The sequence below is a fragment of the Suricata suricatta genome, chromosome 13 (genome assembly GCF_006229205.1).
Source record: "Suricata suricatta isolate VVHF042 chromosome 13, meerkat_22Aug2017_6uvM2_HiC, whole genome shotgun sequence".
Lineage (NCBI taxonomy): Eukaryota > Metazoa > Chordata > Mammalia > Carnivora > Herpestidae > Suricata > Suricata suricatta.
In genome coordinates this window covers 33,009,378-33,028,312 of record NC_043712.1, presented here as the reverse complement: position 1 = coordinate 33,028,312, position 18,935 = coordinate 33,009,378, and the positions used below count along the sequence as shown (strand labels likewise).

At 47.9% G+C, this 18,935-nt stretch overlaps 1 protein-coding gene across 1 annotated transcript in view; it reads left to right on the top strand.

Annotated features, from left to right (window-relative positions):
- Nucleotides 1–18,935, top strand: part of TMOD1 (tropomodulin 1) — a 75,812-nt gene that overhangs the window by 13,276 nt on the left and 43,601 nt on the right. The window contains exon 3 of the mRNA XM_029920429.1: nucleotides 16,859–17,015. Within this exon, the coding sequence (XP_029776289.1) occupies nucleotides 16,859–17,015 (157 nt within the window). The remainder of the gene's footprint in view (nucleotides 1–16,858; nucleotides 17,016–18,935) is intronic.

Here is an 18,935-nt window from a genome sequence, read left to right as displayed (position 1 = left end):
GAAATGCAGGAGGTTAGACGTCCCAGGTCCAGGCCTGACTCTGGCTCTTTCTCTCCATGTGACCTTGGGCCAGTTGATGTCCTTCCTGGGGCCTCAGTGTCCCCAGCCATGAAATGATGGAGTTGGTTGTTCCCTTCAGGGCTAAGCTGCCCTGAGCTTATAACCTGGTCTTATCTCCAGATTCAATTAAATGTCATCTTTCTAGAAACACCAGCTTCCTACTCTAGGGGTCCTGGGTCCCAGGGCCCATAGAATGACAGATCGCTCTTGCTGTTCATGTCTTCCCCTTGCACAGTCACGAAGATGGTTCTTTTGATGAGGCTGCCCAAGGGGACTGGGAGGCAGCGTTGGTGTGAGGGGCAGGTCTCCTCCTCCCTCCCCTGCACCCCTGCTCCCCAGAAGCCTGGGCTTTGGGGAAAAACAAGTGCTAGAGGCAAGGAATAAGCAAGCTTCCAGCTGTAGTGCTATAAGGTTATTCTGTTGTGATTTGATCCGAGACCACTGTCACATAGAATTATACGAATGAGCAGCTTTAAAAAGTGAGAACAAAAGGAGAGTATAGCTACTTTTGTCAACTCAGTAAACATGGCTTAGCTACCTATCAGGGGCCAGGCCCTGTGCTGGCCACCTCCAAGGGAGCCTGGCACAGACCCCATCGGGGCTCAGTCCACTCAGCCTTGTGGAGTACAGGCATGATAAACAGCATCCTAAATGACCACAGACAGGGAGCTCAGGGAGAGGACTGGTTCTTACTGGTGGGAGGCCTCACAGAGCAGGTGACTGGGGCCCTGGGCCTGGGATTTTTTTGAGTCAAGAATTAAAGAATTTTAGGCCAAATGGAAGCCACGAGCCAAAACTCATGTATGGAAGGTAATTGGGGATAGTAGTTAGAATCTCAGTGCAGTTTGTGTACGGGGTTAGATGAACTTGGAAGGAGGTTTAGGCTGGATAATGATGGAGGGAGGGGAGTGTGGATTGCATGGCCAGCCAAAGAGTTTAGACTTTTCTCTGTAGGTCTGAGGAGTCTTTGAGGGGCAGTGACTTGGTGAGCTTGCTGGTTTCAGAGCTCTGAGGACAGATGGGCCAGAGCAGGTGCCAGCGAGATGGGTGGAAGGCCCGGCTGGTGGTAGGAGAGTTCCTTTCTGAAGATAAGGAAGGGCCCTGCCCTTCTCTGCAACCTTTCCACCGTCTTGTAGAATCTTTCTGTTCCCGGGGCAGAGAAGTGAGGCTCCTATGGGCCCCACAAGGCCTCCCGCCTCTGGCCTTCTCGGGCTGTTGGAGTTGCTCTGGGCCACTGGGAGGGGATGGGGCTAGATGAGCCTGTGTCTGCAAGCCAGGCAGGTGATGCCAAGGGTGAGAGCCAAGCATCAAATGCAAGCGGAAGAGGGGGTAGATAGAAGAGCCCTCTCAGAGCTGGGGGTGTGGGCCCTAAGGTCTGCTTGAGCCCCAGCTGGGAGCTCCATTTCATCTCTAACCTGGCAAAGGGCTCCCCCAGTCACCCCACCCAAATTTCAAGGTCTCTGACATCAGCAGCAAATTCCCAGGGCCCCTGTGCCTCTCACACAGGCAGCTACCCCCAGCCTCCCTCCCAGAAGATCAGCGGGAAGATAGGTGCCCACTGGAGGGATGGAGAACCCAGGGCCCAGAAAGCTAACTTGCCCAGGTCATGGGACCAGGGCGTGGAGACTCGGATTCCAGATGGGCCACAGGTGCTCCCACAGCTTCCACTCTGGCAGGAGGAAAGTGAATGCGCATTTAGATTTGGAGGAGGGTTGAACAATCAGAGACCTGTGATTCTCATGCCATTGTGGTTTCAAAATAGACATTTTCAAAGACCCCTTTCTCTCTAAGTTCAAGGGCAAGGAAAGAGAAGTCAGAGAGAGGATAGGAGATAGCAGAGGCCAGTGGGATTTTTGTCCCAGCCACATAATCGGCCCCTTCATGGAGGTGTCTCTGTTACCTGATTTGCAAGTCGCTGTGTGATTTTGAAGAGATCTAGTGGGCCTCCCTACTTTCTGAGAGCGCAAACATTCCAGCTTGGTTTCACCCGCCCTTGGCCCAAGTTCTGAGGTCAGCACGGGGAGAGGCCAAAGGTATGCAGACCAAGAGAGGCCTTGGAGCCAGCCACCTGGGAGGGGCACAGGGACCTGGAGAGTCCATGCCCCCAGCTTTCTGAGCAGGAGCTGACTGAGAGTGGAAGGAGGTTGCTCTAGGTCACACGTCCAAACAGAACCAGACGAGGCCGCAGGTCTGTTACACTCTCCATGGCTTCTGTTTTCATGTCTGTCTAACACGTGCTTGTGTGGCACTTTCAATGCACAGGCACCATTATGGGCCCTTTGAATTTTTTTTTAATGTTTTATTTATTTTTGAGAGAGAGAGAGAGAGAGAGAGAGAGACAGTGTGAGCAGGGGAGGGTCAGAGAGAGAGGTAGACACAGAATCTGAAGACAGGCTCCAGGCTCTGAGCTAGCTGCCAGCACAGAGCCTGACACAGGGCTCGAACCCACGAACCGTGAGATCATGACCTGAGCTGAAGCCGGATGCTTAACTGACTGAGCCACCCAGGCACCCCTTGAGCCCTTTGAAAATATTAATTCATTCAACTATCATCATAATCCTGTGAAGCAGGCATTTTACACAGTAGAAAACTGAGAGGTGAAGTAAATTGTCCAAGGTCCCACATAGAGGCAGCGGATGAGCCCTGACTTGGGTCTGAGAGCCGCTGTGGAGCTTCTTGGGGATCTCAGGAAGATAGTTGGAGCCACAGTGCTCAAAACCATGTGTGCTGGGGCTTTGTAGCTGGGGAGAGCGCTGTATGCCAAATCATCCTCCTTTCTTCCTGGATGCGACCTGCAATGCGGTCCGTGTTCAGTCCTGGCTCTGCTCCCAACTCAGACGTGCACTTTCCCTCTCCAGGGCTCAGTTTCCCTATCTGTGAAAGGGATGCAGGCAGCCTAGGTGCCTTCAGACATCCCCTCCGGCTCTAACCAGCTATGAGTTTAGGAGCGGTTCCTGGCGGTCTTATTACCAGAATTCAGCTGACACTTCAGAGGGTTAGGTTTTCAGTGATGCAATTGTTAAGCCCCAGTGTCACGTGATGGAGTAGAGTACTCGGAGTTGGAAAGCAGCTTTGTTTGCAGCAGAGGGCTCCAAGTTGTGCACTTGAAAAAAAGACAGAAAAAAAAAAGTCCCTGAAACTTTCTATCTCTCACTCTGCGGCCTGGAAAAACTCGAGCTTATCATGAGATTGCTGCACTCAGACTCCCGCGGGAGAGGAATGCTCCTTGTGCTAAAAGTATCCACTGTTGACTGATTCCCCAAGAGGATCTGCCCTTTAACTCTCTCTCTCTGGAGTTAAGTGGATGCTGCTCTGAGGCGGAGCCAACTCCTTGGTTCAGATTGCCTTTGCACCGGGGCAGTGGGGGAAAATGGGCAACACATAGAAACATTCAAGAATGACAGGTCACAACTGTGACTTGCGCCTGGACCAGCATGCCGGCTCTTATGGGATCAATAGGTGGCTAGCATTTCCTGGAGGTGCCACGGGCAGAGTTTGCATGGATGATCTCACTCATTTCTCTGAAAGGATTTGTCAGGGGCATCATTTTAAAGATGGGGAAACTGAGGCCCAGAGAGATGAAGTAACCCACCCAGGATGCAACACAGGAAGTCCAGCCCACAGTCCTGAGCCATTAGACCACACTGTTAACCACCGCCTCCGACACCAGCCTGTGGGATGGGGCCGGCCAGGGGATAGAGGCGGGGAGTTTACTAGCAGGATTTTTTTCCAATCTGATTTTCTTTGAAGTCGTGTTAGTTTATCCATCAATATTAATCTTTCAAAAAGAAAGAAAGAAAGAAAAATGCCATCCAGGTAAAGAATTTACTTGTAAATATTGCTTGATAATGAAGCTTTGGGGAAAAGGAGGACTTTTGCTTAAGTGTCTCAGTAAAAGGATTAAAATATTAGGAAGAGGGAAGTTGGTAGAGATAATCCCAACCTTATAAAGAAATCGAGTTCTATGAGTTGGTTTTGAAGTTAGCCATCGAGAGTCCATGGCACATTATAGCCACAGAAGCAACAGTAGAAAACTACAGTCTCCCTGCAGGGCCCCAAATGGTAATAGTGATAGTAATGGTAATGGTAATAATAGCTATTTTGTCTATTGAGGCACCTTCTTACATGCCAGGCACTGTGCTAAGTGTTTTATGGACATCATCTCCTAAAATCACTATGAGGATCCTATGAGCTTAGTCTTTCAAGGTTGGAGTCAAAACCGTCCTAAAAAGAGAAATGGATGCCCAGAATCACACAACGGGTAGGCGATAGGCTAAGTTCAGGCAGACCTGTTTTTCTCAGTCCACAATATGCATCAAGAGTTCTGAGAACAAGAGGCCATGAACTGCAGAAAGAAATGATGGGGAAGAAAACGTAGGGAGAATCTCAGAGCTGGAAGGACACTTAGAAACCCTCTAGCCCTCCCTCCCCTGCCCCTTGATGCAGGGAAAGAAACCCACATTTATGGTGTCCCTCCTGGACACAGGTCGTTCATTCACTTGGTGCTTTATGTCTTTCTTTGACTCCTCCTACCAACCCTATGAGGTAAGTAGTAGTATTGACATTTTTTTTTCCTTGGGAAATATCTTTTTTTTTCCATAATATTTTATTGTCAAATTGTTTTCCATATAACACCCAGTGCTCTCACTATCACCACCACCTCTTTTCCCCCCTCCCCCTTCCCCTTCAACTCTCAGTTCATTTTCAGCATTCAATAGTCTCTCAAGTTTTGCATCCCTCTCTCTCCCCAACTCTCTCTCCCTCCTCTGCTCCCCCTGGTCCTCCATTAGGTCTCTCCTGTTTTGCTGCTAGACCTATGAGTGCAAACATATGGTTCCTGTCCTTCTCTGCCTGGCTTACTTCGCTCAGCATGACACCCTCGAGGTCCATCCACTTTCAATGATGAAAAAACAACAACAGGGGCTTTGCCCTTGAAGCCCAGAGAGGGCAAAGGTCTTATTCAAGGTCACACAGCAAGTCAGCCACAGACCTTGGGACTTCCTGTCACACCACTCTACTTCCCATCAGAGTCCATAAAATCATAAAATCCTCCCTACTCATGCCCCAGATGGAGCCCAGGAAGCCAGAGGACGCTCTTGGCCATGAAGGCAGTTGGGTCCACAGGGCTGTGGTTCTCCCTCGTAACACAAACCAGCAGAATTGCAAGCCCAGGACAGAAGTAAACAGTTGAAATGGAAAGAAATAAATCTCTGCTCTAAAAATAGACACACATCCTTAGAAACACTGCCGGCCATGCACAGAACCAAGGATGGGGCTGGCTGGGGGAGGGCGATTGAGGCCAGGTGTCACTGCGTCCCCACCCTAACCTCTGTCTTCTGGCCCTGTGACTACCTCCCCACACTCCCCTCCAGCCTCTCCGGAGAGCCCTCCTTTCTCCTCAGTCCCTCTCCTCCTGCTTTTTTGCTGGGTGACCTGTTGGTCCTGGAGCCCTTCATTCCTCAGTTCAAAAACCTCCCATTTCTCCCAACTCCCCTGCCCTCCCACTAAGCCCCCAGCACTGAGGACAGTGAGCAATTTCCTTTTGACATTTTCAATAGGAATCTTTCAAAACGCATAGGAAGGTACAGACAGTACCTATGTTCCCATCATCTACATTTAACAAAAGTAAAAATTTTACCTTATTTTATTCAGTTCACCCTTAAAAAGAAAAAAAAATCACAGTAGACAAAGTGTAAACCCTGCCTTCTCACCCCATAGTCTCTTTCCTGTCTCTGCCACTCTGTGAACACTCTCTGCTTGAGAGGCAGCAAACCGAACACCCACAACATCACATAGGAAATATACATGAAGGGAGGAAGATACACCAGTTTCTTGGAGGCACATGGTCATCCTGGTTCATCTTATTATTTTTTAAAATATTTATTTAGTTTTGAGAGAGAAAGAGAGACAGAGCAAGTGGGGTAGGGGGAGAGAAAAGATAGAGAGAGAGAGAGAGAGAGAGAGAGAGAGAGAGAGAGAGAGAGAGAATCCCAAGTAGGCTCTGTGCTGTCAGCCTGAATGTGGGGCTCGATCTCAAGAGCATGAGACCATGACCTGAGCCAAAATCAAAAATCGCGCGCTTAACCGACTGAGCCACCCAGGCGCCTCTACTTTTCCAATCTTAAAAGAGATGTGAATGGAAGAAAGTTTTCACTTGCCGTTTAACCTTCCAGAAAGAAAAGTAACGACACAGTCAGTGATGAACGGTAACTGATTCTTGACCTCTGTGTCAGCAACAGTAGGGGACAGCGGGGACAGAAGCAAACAGGAGAGTTCGTGTTTGACTAAAGGGCACTTGCCATTCAGCTCGACCAGTTGTTGCCAATGTGGAAGGGAAGGCCCAATATTGCCAGATCATTTAATTTTTCAAGAGATGGTGGAAATCTGAATTTTTATGTGCAAGTTCCCTCATTTTAAAATGTTGATGGCACATTTAAATGCACAGACCAAACCAACCCAAGTTTTGATATTTGTTTGGACCATAGGCCTCCTGGTTTGCAACTCTGACTCTGTTTCATATGACAGGCTTTTGGTTTTGTTCACACACACACACACACACACACACAGGTAAACACACGCATATATATATAAATATGGTTGGCAATATGAAAAGTAACTAGCCCAGTGCCTGGCACATAGTAGCAGCTTGATGAATGTTTGTTGAACCTGACTATATGACTTGCCCACTAGAATCTAGGCTTCCTGAATTTGGAGCCAGATTGTACCACCAGATATAGGGCAGCCAGGTACAGTTGTGTAAGTTGTGCATTGCGGGAGACATTGTTCACATAAACCAGAGAGCAAATTATTTCCTTGGACTTGTGCAGTGCCCAACTTGCACGATCAGATGCACATATCCTGAGTGTCTCCATAATGCAGTATCTGTTCAGTTGACTGGAAATGAACAATTATGCCCTCTGATGTTAAAACTCACTGACAATAAGCTCTATTTATATGGAGTTCACATTTTTATTCTGTAGTTTGATGCTAAAAGGGTTTTGAACTTCATTTTCGAGAAATAGAATCCAAAGTCAGAGAGCACCAGTATACTGCTTGTGGTTTCACAGCCCTGGGATGAGACCCTTCGTTGTCAGGTAGGATGTGGTTTGGCTACAAGTGTTAAGAGACTCAAAATAACACTGCTCGAGCAGTGGTTTGTTCAGCCCTCAAGTACAAGTCCAGAAGTGGGCAGTTTAGGGCTGGTATGGAGCTCAGCTCCCCAAACTTCCCAGAGTTCCAGAGTCCACCCAGCTCGTCTCTGGCCATCCCTGGGGTGCACTCTTCATCTTCGCGGTCCAGGGTGGAGGCCGTGATAGCTGCACAGGAAGCATCTGGGTAGCAGGAATGCGGAAGAAGAGGAAAGGAGAAGAGCCATTATGCATGTGCCTTTAAGGAAGGTTGCTGGAAGTCACCGCTGGGCCCTTCTCATGGACCGGGCTTAGTTCTGTGGCTCAGCCTACCTGCAAGGGGACCCAGGAAAAGTCGCCTTTAAAATGAGTGGCTTTGTGCTCAGCTATGAGTAGAGTGCTTTTATTATCAAAGAAGGGGAGACCTGGTATCAGGGACTGTTTGGAGTCTGTCGCTGTGAGCTTGCCAGTTTGATGGCCTGAAGACCTGCTCTGCCGGAAGCTCTGAGGCAGAGTGAGAAAAGTTGGCAGGAAATTAACCAAATACACGCCCTTAGAGAAAACATCACAAAAAGGACAGCTTGGCATTTCCCCAAAGCCCCATCAGTGAGTGAACCCCATCCTGGACTCCCCCAACCCTATCATCTTTCATGTGTCCAAACCTGCTTGGAGCAGCAGGTGGGTGGCCTGACAGATAACTTGGGGCAGCAGGTAAGATGCTGACCTGAAGGGTGTGCAGGTGATATCATTGCTCCCGAGCTGGAGGAGCAGTGTTGTGGGACCCTGGACTATTCAGGATACATTTTCTTAGCGTGCAGTGCTTGGTGTTGGAGATGCAGAGAGGACAAGGATACATCCCAGGTGGCCCCTGAGGGCCACTCTGTCTCCTGGGGAGAGATGCAGCCTAGAAATGCTCTAAGACAGACTAGGGTAAGCGTTATATCGGCACCGGCACCGGCAGGAAGCCTAGGGGAGTTTGGACAGAGATGTGGAGAGCACTGCAAAGGCCAGCAGGGTGCCTGAGGGAAGGGCTTTAAAAGACAAATTTAGGGGAGGAGGAGGGAGCAAATGCCAGGCAGAGGGCACAGCCTGAGCACGGGCCTGGTGATGTGAGAGCAGGGTGCGGCTGTGGAATGCGGAGCAGCCTGGAGAGGCTGGAGCAGGGAATGCTTGAGGACAGGAGTGTGCTGGGGTCCAATTGTGAGAAGTTCTCTGTCCCTGGCTGATGACATTTGGTGGTGATTCTGGAGGTTAGTGGAGACACTGAGCATTTGTGAGAGTACTGGGGAGTGACACAGACATTGATGTTGGGGAGCTCTGTCTGGCCAGTGGGAGGGAAAATGAGAGGGAGAGGCGCAAGGCAGGGAAGCCAGCCAGGAGGCCACTCTGATGTCCCACCTGGAGGCATGACAGCTTGATGGAGGATGGACCACATGAGATGCAGACATTTTAGAAGCCTGCAACTTCAGACTCATCCGGACTCCTTCCCCTCGCAGGCCATGCCCCCTCCTCCCGCCACACCCTCATCTGTGATGTGCTTTCTGTCCCCTGTAAGACCCTCTCCTCTGTTGTCCTCCCCTGGCTTTTTCCTCCCAGGTCCACTGGGACTCACTGAGCCCGGGAACCACCTCCTCCAAGAAGCTGAGTACAGTCACTCACACTTGGGCATGTGTCTCCCCTGTAGTGGTGAGACCCAAAGGAGCAGGATCACTCACTCACTGTCACAGGATGCTCAGGGCCCAGCAGAGCAGGGAACGTGGACGATTTTCCTTGTATATGAGGCAGAAAATGAGGATCAGAACATGGGGAAGGGAAGGTTTGGCCCACCTTGTGCCATGAACACGAGAGTGAGATAAAGTGTGCTGTAAGGACCAATAGCCCCCCCCCCCACAAATGGACTTGGCCACAAATGTGCCTTTGAATGTCAGCACTGATGCCCTAAGAAGAATACTGGGGAAAGTAGCACTGTTGGGTTTCACTGGTCCTTAGCAAGGTCACGGCAGTAGAGCCAAAGGCATGGATCTTTCTGGAGAGCAAGAGAAGAGAGGAAGGTGTCCAGAGTGTGTTGAGGTGGGATTATGTTTGAAGAAGGAGGGGCACTTAGAGGTTTGAACCCTGCCTGTCCCCTCTGTGCCTGGGGCATGAGTGGTGTGACACCCTTCTACACGCTCAGGTTAAGTCCCCTCACACACAAGAAAGCTCTCTTGAAGCCCTACTGAATGATTTCTAGTGGGATCTAGAAGCTACTGGTCAGGAATGCAGAGGCAGAGTGCTCCCTGAGGGGCTAGAGGACCTCCTTTTATACAAGGGGAAACATACTTGACAGATAACTGGAAAATAAAAGTCCTCAAGTGCAGTTAAAAAATTGTTTTGTGGCCAGATACCTTGTAAAAGGTAACTGGGTGACTGGCCTGTAACAAGTTGGTCTTGGCGGTGCGGTGGGAGGGAGGGAGGGGCCATCTAGGACCAGGTTATGTTATTCAGAATGGGGTGGGGGAAAGAAGTCGGTAGGCATTTTGCAAAGTTCAGCCTCCTGGTTGTCACTCTTCCCCCAGGACTGTAACTCCATGCTTCTGGGCCTCAGTTTCTCCGTCTGTAAACCGAGACTAGTTTGATAAGGAGGTGAGCCCTGGCTTTCTAACACTTGGAGAGAAAGCCTGGTTCTCACATGGCAGCACATCTGGTTTCCAGGATCTGTTCCTAGAGGAAGCCTGTCAGGTGGGATGGAACGTTTTCTGTGGCCTGGAAGTCCAGAGTCCGGGCTCTCGGTCCAGCGTATGACCTCAGGCTGGGCCCTTCCCCTCCCTGACCCTCAGCCGGCTGCTCCCCGTGTGCGGTAGACATTGCACCACATGACCCGTCCTCTTCGGAGCCGTGTGGGGTTCAGTCACAGAACAGGAGTCCAGGACTCCTCGAGCTCAGACCGTGGGGGCACCTTTAACATTCCCTTGTCTTTAGACACAGCTGATTTATTCAAAGAAAAGCTTGTTTTTTGTTTTTTGGGGTTTTTTTTTTTTTTTTGTAGCCATGAAGAATCATATTAGGGGACATTTTATGTAAGATTAGTCACCAGTCTAAAATAGTCATACTGATCCTTGGGCATGCTGATTATATACAGTGCCATCCGTATATGAACTCAGGCTTCCTGGTTTTTTCTGTGCCTCAGTTTCCTCAGATGGAAATTAAAGAATTGGCCCAGAGTCTCTCTTAGAGTTTTACAGCACTGAGCTGCCAGAAATCCATGCTTTCAATGCATAGTGTGTGTGTGTTATGTGTGTTGTGTGTTGTGTGTGTGTTGTGTGCATGTTGTACGCCTGTGCTGCTTGCACGTCGTGCATGTGTGCACGTCTGAACAAGCCCACAGTGGCGCTGGCTGGAATGACTTCTGACGTAGCTCTAACGATCTATAGCAGTAATTGTGCAGCTATTTGATACGTGGCCTTATGGTCACCTGTTGCCAGGGTGTTAGAACTCCTAACGGCACGCTCAAGGATCCATCGCAGTTTCCATTGTCCTGTGGACAACTGGACCCCAGAGTGTGGGTGTGAAAGTTAGACTAAGATGTTCACCTGTCAAGGCACACATCCGAATTTTAATTTCACAACGTTTAGAAGGAAGTCACCATTTAAAAACCCAAGAATAGGGAAACACAGAAAGAGAATGCCTAATTTTTTCCCCTATTATTTTTCCAAAAACGCATTTAAGTTTTTGTGTTTTTTAAAAAAAATTTAATCCATTGAATTAAAAACTCATTTTTATATATAAACATATCATATATCAATTAATATATGTTACATATAAAAATTAATTTATAATTATATTTATATAGATGATATGGATATATAATATATGTATTATATATAATATATTTAATATTCATATGTGTGTATATAATGCATATGTATTATATATAATATAGTATATATGAATTAATTTTTATATATAGATCTTTCTTCCTCTAGCCCAAAGCCTGACATGGGCAAGACACTCTAGTAAATATTCATCAAATAAGTGAATGAATATCTTGACCTTCTCTACACTGAATTCTAGTCTGATGGGAACCTGAGATCAGACGTGAAAAAATGGCAGCCCACCGACTTGGTCTGGACTGCAGATGTGTTTTATTTGACCTGAACACTGTTTTAAAAATATTTGGATTTTGTGTCAATATTTAAAAATCAAGAGCTTCCACATAAAGGTGGGCAGATTTAACGGTGTCACCATAGTCTTACGTGGCAGTAATTCCCTGGAATTGAGTACTGTAGAGGCACTTTAGTGTGCCACAGGCCCCATGACCCCACAGACCCCATCACCCCACTGGCCCCATCACCCCACAGGCCCCATCACCCCACCGGCCCCATCACCCCACAGGCCCCATCACCCCACAGGCCCCAACACCCCCCAGGCCCCATCACCCCACAGGCAATACCAGATATACTTTTAGCCTAAGATCAGAGAGCCTCCCTCCTCACAGGGTACATTTCCAACTGTAAGTAGGGACGTGAAGACCTGATTTGAATCCTACCTAGCATGGTTATCTCCCAAAGCAATCTCACCCCTAACCAACCTGTCTTTGGAGGGGAAATCTACATGCGACGTGTGCATGTAAATACCTATTCCCTTAACGCAGAACTCATTGATGACTGTCCTGGAGGAGGCACACGGATTCTTCCCTTTGAACTAACTACAAAGAAGGACTTGCCCAGCAGATTAGCCCTGCGCACACTTTAAGATGAGGAGAATGAGACAAATTACTGCAGTCAGCATGGAGGTACACAACCTTAACAGGCAACGCAGAGGCTAGGGAGTGATAGACTGTTCTCCGCTCTCTAGTGAAGTAGACCTCCTTTGAGGATCTTGACTGACTCGAAAAGCCAAAGCAATGCAGTTTTCCATACATGCAGGAATTGAAACTTTTCTCTCAATTCACCTCCCCTGTTTACCTCCCTTCTCCCCAGTCACTCCAAACTAGAGATCTCTTCGTGGGGTCCTGGCCCTGCCTGTTAGCAACCTGGATACATAATACTCAACAGGTGTTTGTTGGATGAACAAGCGATACAGGGATGAAAGATGCACCTCTACATATACCTGTTCACCAAATACTCTCCTGGTCAGAGCCACCAACAAAATGGTTGTGGGATTTTTCCTTCCCTGTTGGGTAGCCTGGGTCAGAGGCCCAGTTTTAGGTTCTAAAGTCTTTTCTTACCCATTTGACTTCTTGATGACTCATTTACCTAGTGAGGCCTCTCACATCATCCAACAGGACACCATTTTGAATCAGGCCAGCTCCAGCCTGGCCAGTCTCAGCATCACTGCTGGCCACTGGCACACGAAGAGCCTTCTGTCCTTGGTGGTCCCTGGTCATTTAGTTTAGCTACCGCATTAGCCACTTTTATAATTTTTCCCTAGATAACATATGCCATTTGTAAATAACAGCTTTATTTGAGATATAATTCACATGCTATAAAATTCACCCATTTGAAGTGTACAATTCCGTGTTTTTTAGTGTATTTGCAGAATTATACAACCATCATCACGATCAATTTTAGAACATTTCCATCACCTAGTAAGCCCATGCCCATTAGCTCTCACTCCCTATTTCTGGCCAGCCTCCCCAGCTTGAGGCAACCGATAATCTACTTTCTGTATCTATAGATTTGACTATTCTGGATACTTTGTATGTATAGATTCAGATACTGTGGACCACTGTGACTGGCTTCTTCCATTTAGCATCATTTTTTTGAGGTTTCGTCTATGTGGTGGCGTATGTCAGTTCTACATTTCTTTTTTTTTTATCACCAAATAGTATTGCTGTGTGGATGTACTGCCTTCTGTGTATCCATTCATCATTTAATGGATGTTTGAGTTGTTACAACTTTCTGGCTATTCTGAATAATATATGAAGTTCATATCTAAGTTTTTGTGTGGACATCTGCTTTCATTTCTCTTGGGTGGGATTGTTGCACTCTATGATAACTATGTGGAAGCTTTTGAGAAACTGCCAGACTGTTTTGCAAAGTGGCCACACTGTTTTGCGCTCCCATCAGCAGTGTTTGAGGGTGTCGCTCTCACCACATTCTCACCAACACTTGTGATTATGTCTTTTCTATTACAATTATTCTGGTGGGTGTGAAGTAGTGTCTCATTCTGGGTTTGATTTGCATTTCCCTGATGGCTAATAGCATTGAACATCTTTTAATATGTGTATTGGCCACCTTTGTGTCTCTCTTGGAGAAATGTCTATTCAGATTATTTGCCCATTTTTAAATTGGGTTATTTGTCCTATATTTTGAGTTGTAAGAGAGCTTTGCATATGCTGGATACTAGAGATCCTCATCAGATAGATGACTTGCAAATTGACTCCCAATTTATTGACTTTTTTCTATTGTTTATTGTTTTAGTAACACGTCTAAGAAACCATTGCATAATCCAGGGTCACAGAGATTTATGCCGGTTTTCTTCTAAAACATTTATGGTCTTAGCTCTTACATTTAGATCTTTGATCCACTTGGACTTAAGTTTGGTATATCATGTGAGGTCACATGCCATTTTTGAAAACAAGTTAAAATGATAAATAACCAGGAGTTTAAAAATATGCATCTGTGTTTGGCTTTAATTGAATACCATGTTATGTTTTTATTAAGTGGACCATTTAACGGGGGGAAATATCTTTAACTCCTAGGGAGGCTGATATTCTCAATATTTACTTTAAAAATCCAATAAGCTAAGAATTGTCAGAAAAGGCCTTTGATGTTTTTGTTTCTTTTTTTTTTAATTTTGTTTATTTATGCTGAGAGAGAGAGATTGCATATGCATGCACACACAAGCCGGGGAGGGGCAGAGAGAGAGGAAGAGAGAGAATCCTAAGCAGGCTCCACGTTGTCGGTGCAGAGCCCAATGTGAGGCTCTATCTCATGAACCGTGAAATTATGTCCTAAGCCAAAATCAAGGCTTAACCGACTGAGCCACCCAGGCACCTGGATGTTTTTATTTCTTAAAAAATCAGCTGCTTTCAGTAAAGATTTAAATAAATGAAGCCATATTTTAACAAGCTATATAAGTATTTTTAAAGTACATTGAAAACATCTCCATTCCCCTACTGTAATGATATGGGCTTCAGTTTAACAGTGGTTCTCAGGGCACCTGGGTGGCTCAGTCGGTTAAGTGTCTGACTCTTTATTTCCGCTCAGGTCATGGTCTCACAGTTGGTAGGATCGAGCCCCACATCGGGCTCTGTGCTGACAGTGTGGAGCCTGCTTGGAAATTCTCTCTCTCCCTCTTTCTCTGTCCCTCGTCAGCTCGTGCTCTCTTTCTCTTCCTCAATAATAAATAAATAAACTAAAACAACAACAATGAAAAAACAGTGGTCCTCAATTAGGGGTGATTTTGCTACCCAGGGGACATCTGGCAATGTTTGGAGATACTTGTGGCTGTCACGGTGTGGAAATGAGATGCTACTGGCATCCGTGAGGTGAGGACACAGACGCTGGTAAACAGTTGACAGTGCAAGGACAGCTCCCATGACAAGGAGTCATCCAGCCCCAAATGTTAATTATGCCAAGGTTAAGAGACCCTACTTTAACAATCAGTGGCCTCTATCAGATACATTTCAAAAGAGGCAAACTCTTTTTTCCCCTAGGTTTCTCCTAGCACTGAGCCCTTAGGGGCCAGCATGTGCCCCAGCACCTGACTGCCATCGACACCCTTTACAGTGACAAAAATCTATCAGGTCTTCCTTGGTGGGGATCATTGGAAAAACACTTGCTTTCAGAGCTTACTTCATTTTATATTGTATGTTTTCATTTTCTGAGTTTTGAGATCTGTTTGGATAATACATCTCCATTTCAGCATACATATTTGGGTAGCCAATCTCCTGTGAAAATGTATTTCGTCTGATTATAAGTAGTATTTTGTGAGGGCTTGGCAGTGAGCTAAGCACTCTTCACGCATCATCTAAATGAACTTCCTCAACAGTTCCGAGGGAGCAGCATCTTACAGCCGTGGAAATGGAGGCTCAGGGAGGTCAGGCAACCTGCCCAAGATTGTAGCTAGAGTCAGCACTACCTCAGGCCGGGAGGGGGGCGGGCGTGGTCAGCCGGCCAACTGTGAGGTGCAGGCATGTCACCAAGACTCTGTTTGCTCACCGTGGATAATCGCAGACGGAGGATTGCAGGACAGTTGGGTTGCTCTCTTTCTCTCACTTGAGTCACTGTGAGTGGCCTGATGCAGGAGAAGGGGAGTGGACACACAGCCCGCCCGGACGTGCCCATGCAAGCGTGCCTCCCCTGCGGGCCTCATCTGTCCTGCGTGCCACGGTGGAAGTACCTGAGGACCGCTGCCTGGGGGAGATCGGGGTGTGTGTGGCAGCTCTCGTGTTCCTGATGCTCACCCCCAAACCAGTCACAGCCTGATTCTCTACCTACTGGCCATCCTGTCATAGCATGCTCCAATTCCCAGGCGCCTTTGCTGACTCACAGCCCCGCGTACATTTGCAGCCAGCGCCCTGACTGGAGCACACTGTCAACAGTGGGAAAGCGTCTTGTGAGAAGCCACGCTGCGGTTAAGTGGCAGTTTTGCCCTCCCAAGCTTTAGCTCTCTGTGTGCCAGGCGCACAGTATCTTCAAAAGCCTGGTATCACCCCCTCTCAGAAGGGGCTTGCAAAAGGGTCTGGTGTGTGTCAGGGTGGCTAAAGCTTTGCATTTTGATGGTACAGGGATTGGAAGTGGGGTGGCTCTCCAGGTCAGTCAGTCTAGGGGTGCGGCAAGAAGTGAGGAACTCCTTGGGCACATCTTTCCTTGCTCTGGGCCTCAGCTTCCCCTTGAAGGGAAGGCGTGTGCACTAGACAATCTCTAAGCATCCTTACAACCCTGAACTTCTTTGAATCTCTAAGATCCTGGGGGGCTGAGGTGAAGGGAAGCTTATGTGACTCAAATCTACCCTAATTCTAGGCCACACCTAGGAGCCTAACCATGTTTGAAGAAGGAACACAATGATTGGTTGATGCTATCTTTCCTGAGAGACGCATCTCCAAGGGCGACATTCAAAATATTTAACAGCCAGAGAGGCAAGAGCACAGCTTGTCCGGAGGGTGGAAAGCAGCTGGGAGGGCCATCCAGGGATGCAGCCTGAAAGCACTCCTCACCCACCCCTGCTGAGCCTTCCTCCCGCCCTGCTTGGTTATTGAATCTGTTGCTTCTTGCCTGATTCTGCATCCAGGGCCCTAACTCAAGCCCCTCTGGCTTCTTCTTTCCCCCGTCACTGTATATGCAGTAGCTGTAACCTTCCCCGTGAATCCGAATGCCAACTTAATCGTACTCAGACTCACAGATGCTCTTGGAGAGCCCCTCATGCTCAGCCCTGTGATGGCTGCCTCCTCACCCCCTTGCCTTCAGAAACATTGAAGGTTTAAAGACTCTGGACATTTAAGAGACCTGAGTCCTAGCCTAGCTCTGCCCCTCGACTGCTGGGTGACCTTTTGGGCAAGTCCCTGCCCCTGCCGGGTGTCAGATTCCTCACGTGTAAATGAATGACCTGGATTGATTTGCTGGGCTCTGAGGTCCTATTGTTCGATGATGGAATTCTTCAGCAGCTGACCACTCTCTTTCTCTTTCGTTCTCTCTCTTTCTCTGTGTGTGTGTGTGTGTCCCCCGACCCCACAACATCCTCTGTAGAATGCACTGCTGCCCGCAGGCCTGAGGCAGAAGGATCAGACCACCAAGGCGCCCACGGGCCCCTTTAAAAGGGAGGAGCTCTTGGATCACTTGGAAAAGCAAGCAAAGGAGTTTAAAGACCGAGAAGATCTGGTCCCCTACACAGGGGAAAAGCGAGGTACTGAATAATGTTGCTCTTATGAATATATCACTCCACATGCGTCACTGAGTGCCAGTTACCTGCCAGGCCCTGTGCTGAGCCACATGTGACTGGGCCGCCTTGCCCGCATGCCTGCCTGGACCAGACTCACAAAACCAACGCCGAAAGCATCAGTGAGTGCTGTAGATGTAGTGAAGCTTTGGGTAAACTGAGGAAAGAATGATATCGAGCAGACCAGCAAAGCTTTCCCCTAAGTCCCATTTAACCAGGGTGTCTCATTCTTTCTCATACAACCGTAGGCCCCTTTGAAAATCAGAGAGGAAACTATTCATCATGATATCAGGGCCTAAGGCCTGCACAAGGCCCGTCCCGTGCAAACTGGGAACAAGATAACCCATCTGTACCCTAACTATCCGTGCTCTTTCCGCAGCGTTCCTTTCTCTGGCAGCTACATCCCCTCCTTCATCTGTCCCTTTAAGACTCTCTGCCTCAGCCTAAGGCAAGTCGTCTAGAAGACTCTGGGGAACAGAGAGGCACCCCCTGACTGTCCAACCCTTCTAGGACTTCCCCTTGCTCTCCAAACCACTCTGTTGTCCTCTTAGCTTGTATCTGCCCTTGCTCACTCCACTGATGCCCCACAGGCCTCCTTCTATCTTCACACATTTCGAGCTCTTTTGCACCTCAGGACCTTTGCACGTACTTCTTTTGCCTGGACTGCTGCTTCTGCTATCTGGCTCCATGCTCTCTTCATAGCTGGCTCTTCCTCCCTTATAAGAGTTTTAATGCTTGGAAACAGCCTGAAGCTAGATGTAGTCTGGTTGCAATCCTGACACTACCACTTACTAGCTATGCGAGCTTGAGTACATTTTTTAACCTGCCATGCCTCCGATTCCTCCTCTGTGAGATGGGGCTGCAGAAGATAATATTACCAGCCTGACAAGGTTGTAATGAGTTAGGATTTATATAAAGCACTTAGACAGCACTTGGCCCATAGCGAATGCTATGTAAGTACCAGCTGTCATTGCCCCTTTAGTCTCAGCTGTGCTGTCTCCTCTTTCAGGGAAGCCTTTCCCATCCGTCCCGTTTAGGACACGTAGTCCCTTCATCTTCTCTCTTGACTACTCTCCATCTCAGGAGTCTGTGTGTGTGTCCTTCATAGCAATTTCCATTTTATAATTTTCCCTTCCTGTGTCACTTGTCTCTCCTGCTGGCTGTAAGCCCTGTGACGGCAGGCACTCAGGCTCAGGCTGGTTTTGCCCACCCAGGACCCCCAGGATCCAGCACAGGGCCTGGTATCCAGTAGACTTCACAGAGAGTTGTTGAATGAATGAGTTAAAATCAAACAAATTATAATGAGTCTTGCGGGCTACTTCCTTAGAATATAAGCCCCACAAGTACAGGGGCTTATATTTGTTCATCATCACGTCTACACCAAATAAACACTAGCATGTGGTAGGCACCTAAGTAGCATCTTTTGAATGAAAGCATTAATTTTAACTAATTAATTGTGTAATGGTTTATTTTCAGTCTCTTCCATTCCCTCCCCCTGCCTCCAAGATTATAAACATGATGAGCCAGGGGTCCATGTCTATGGCTTTTATCTCTGTATCCCTGTTGTGTGATAAATAATCAAATGAAAAAGCAAGCAGAAGTAGCATCACAGGAAGGACTTTGACATCACAAACCTTGGACTTGGAGCTTGGTCCAGATTTTACTGAAAGCTTGGAAGGTTGGGGAAGCCCAAGTGGCATCTGGATTACAGACGTGGGGAGGGTTGTGTGGTCTGAGGCACCCTGGAGGGGTGGCAGAGGAAGGAGGTTTTGACCCTAAGGGCTGAGTGGGCCCCCCTGAGAGTGTGGGCATGAGAATGATTTTTGTGCAGCAGCTAAAAATCTCAGGACTTGCGGGAATGTGGGGGGGAGGGGCCTTAAAACTCCC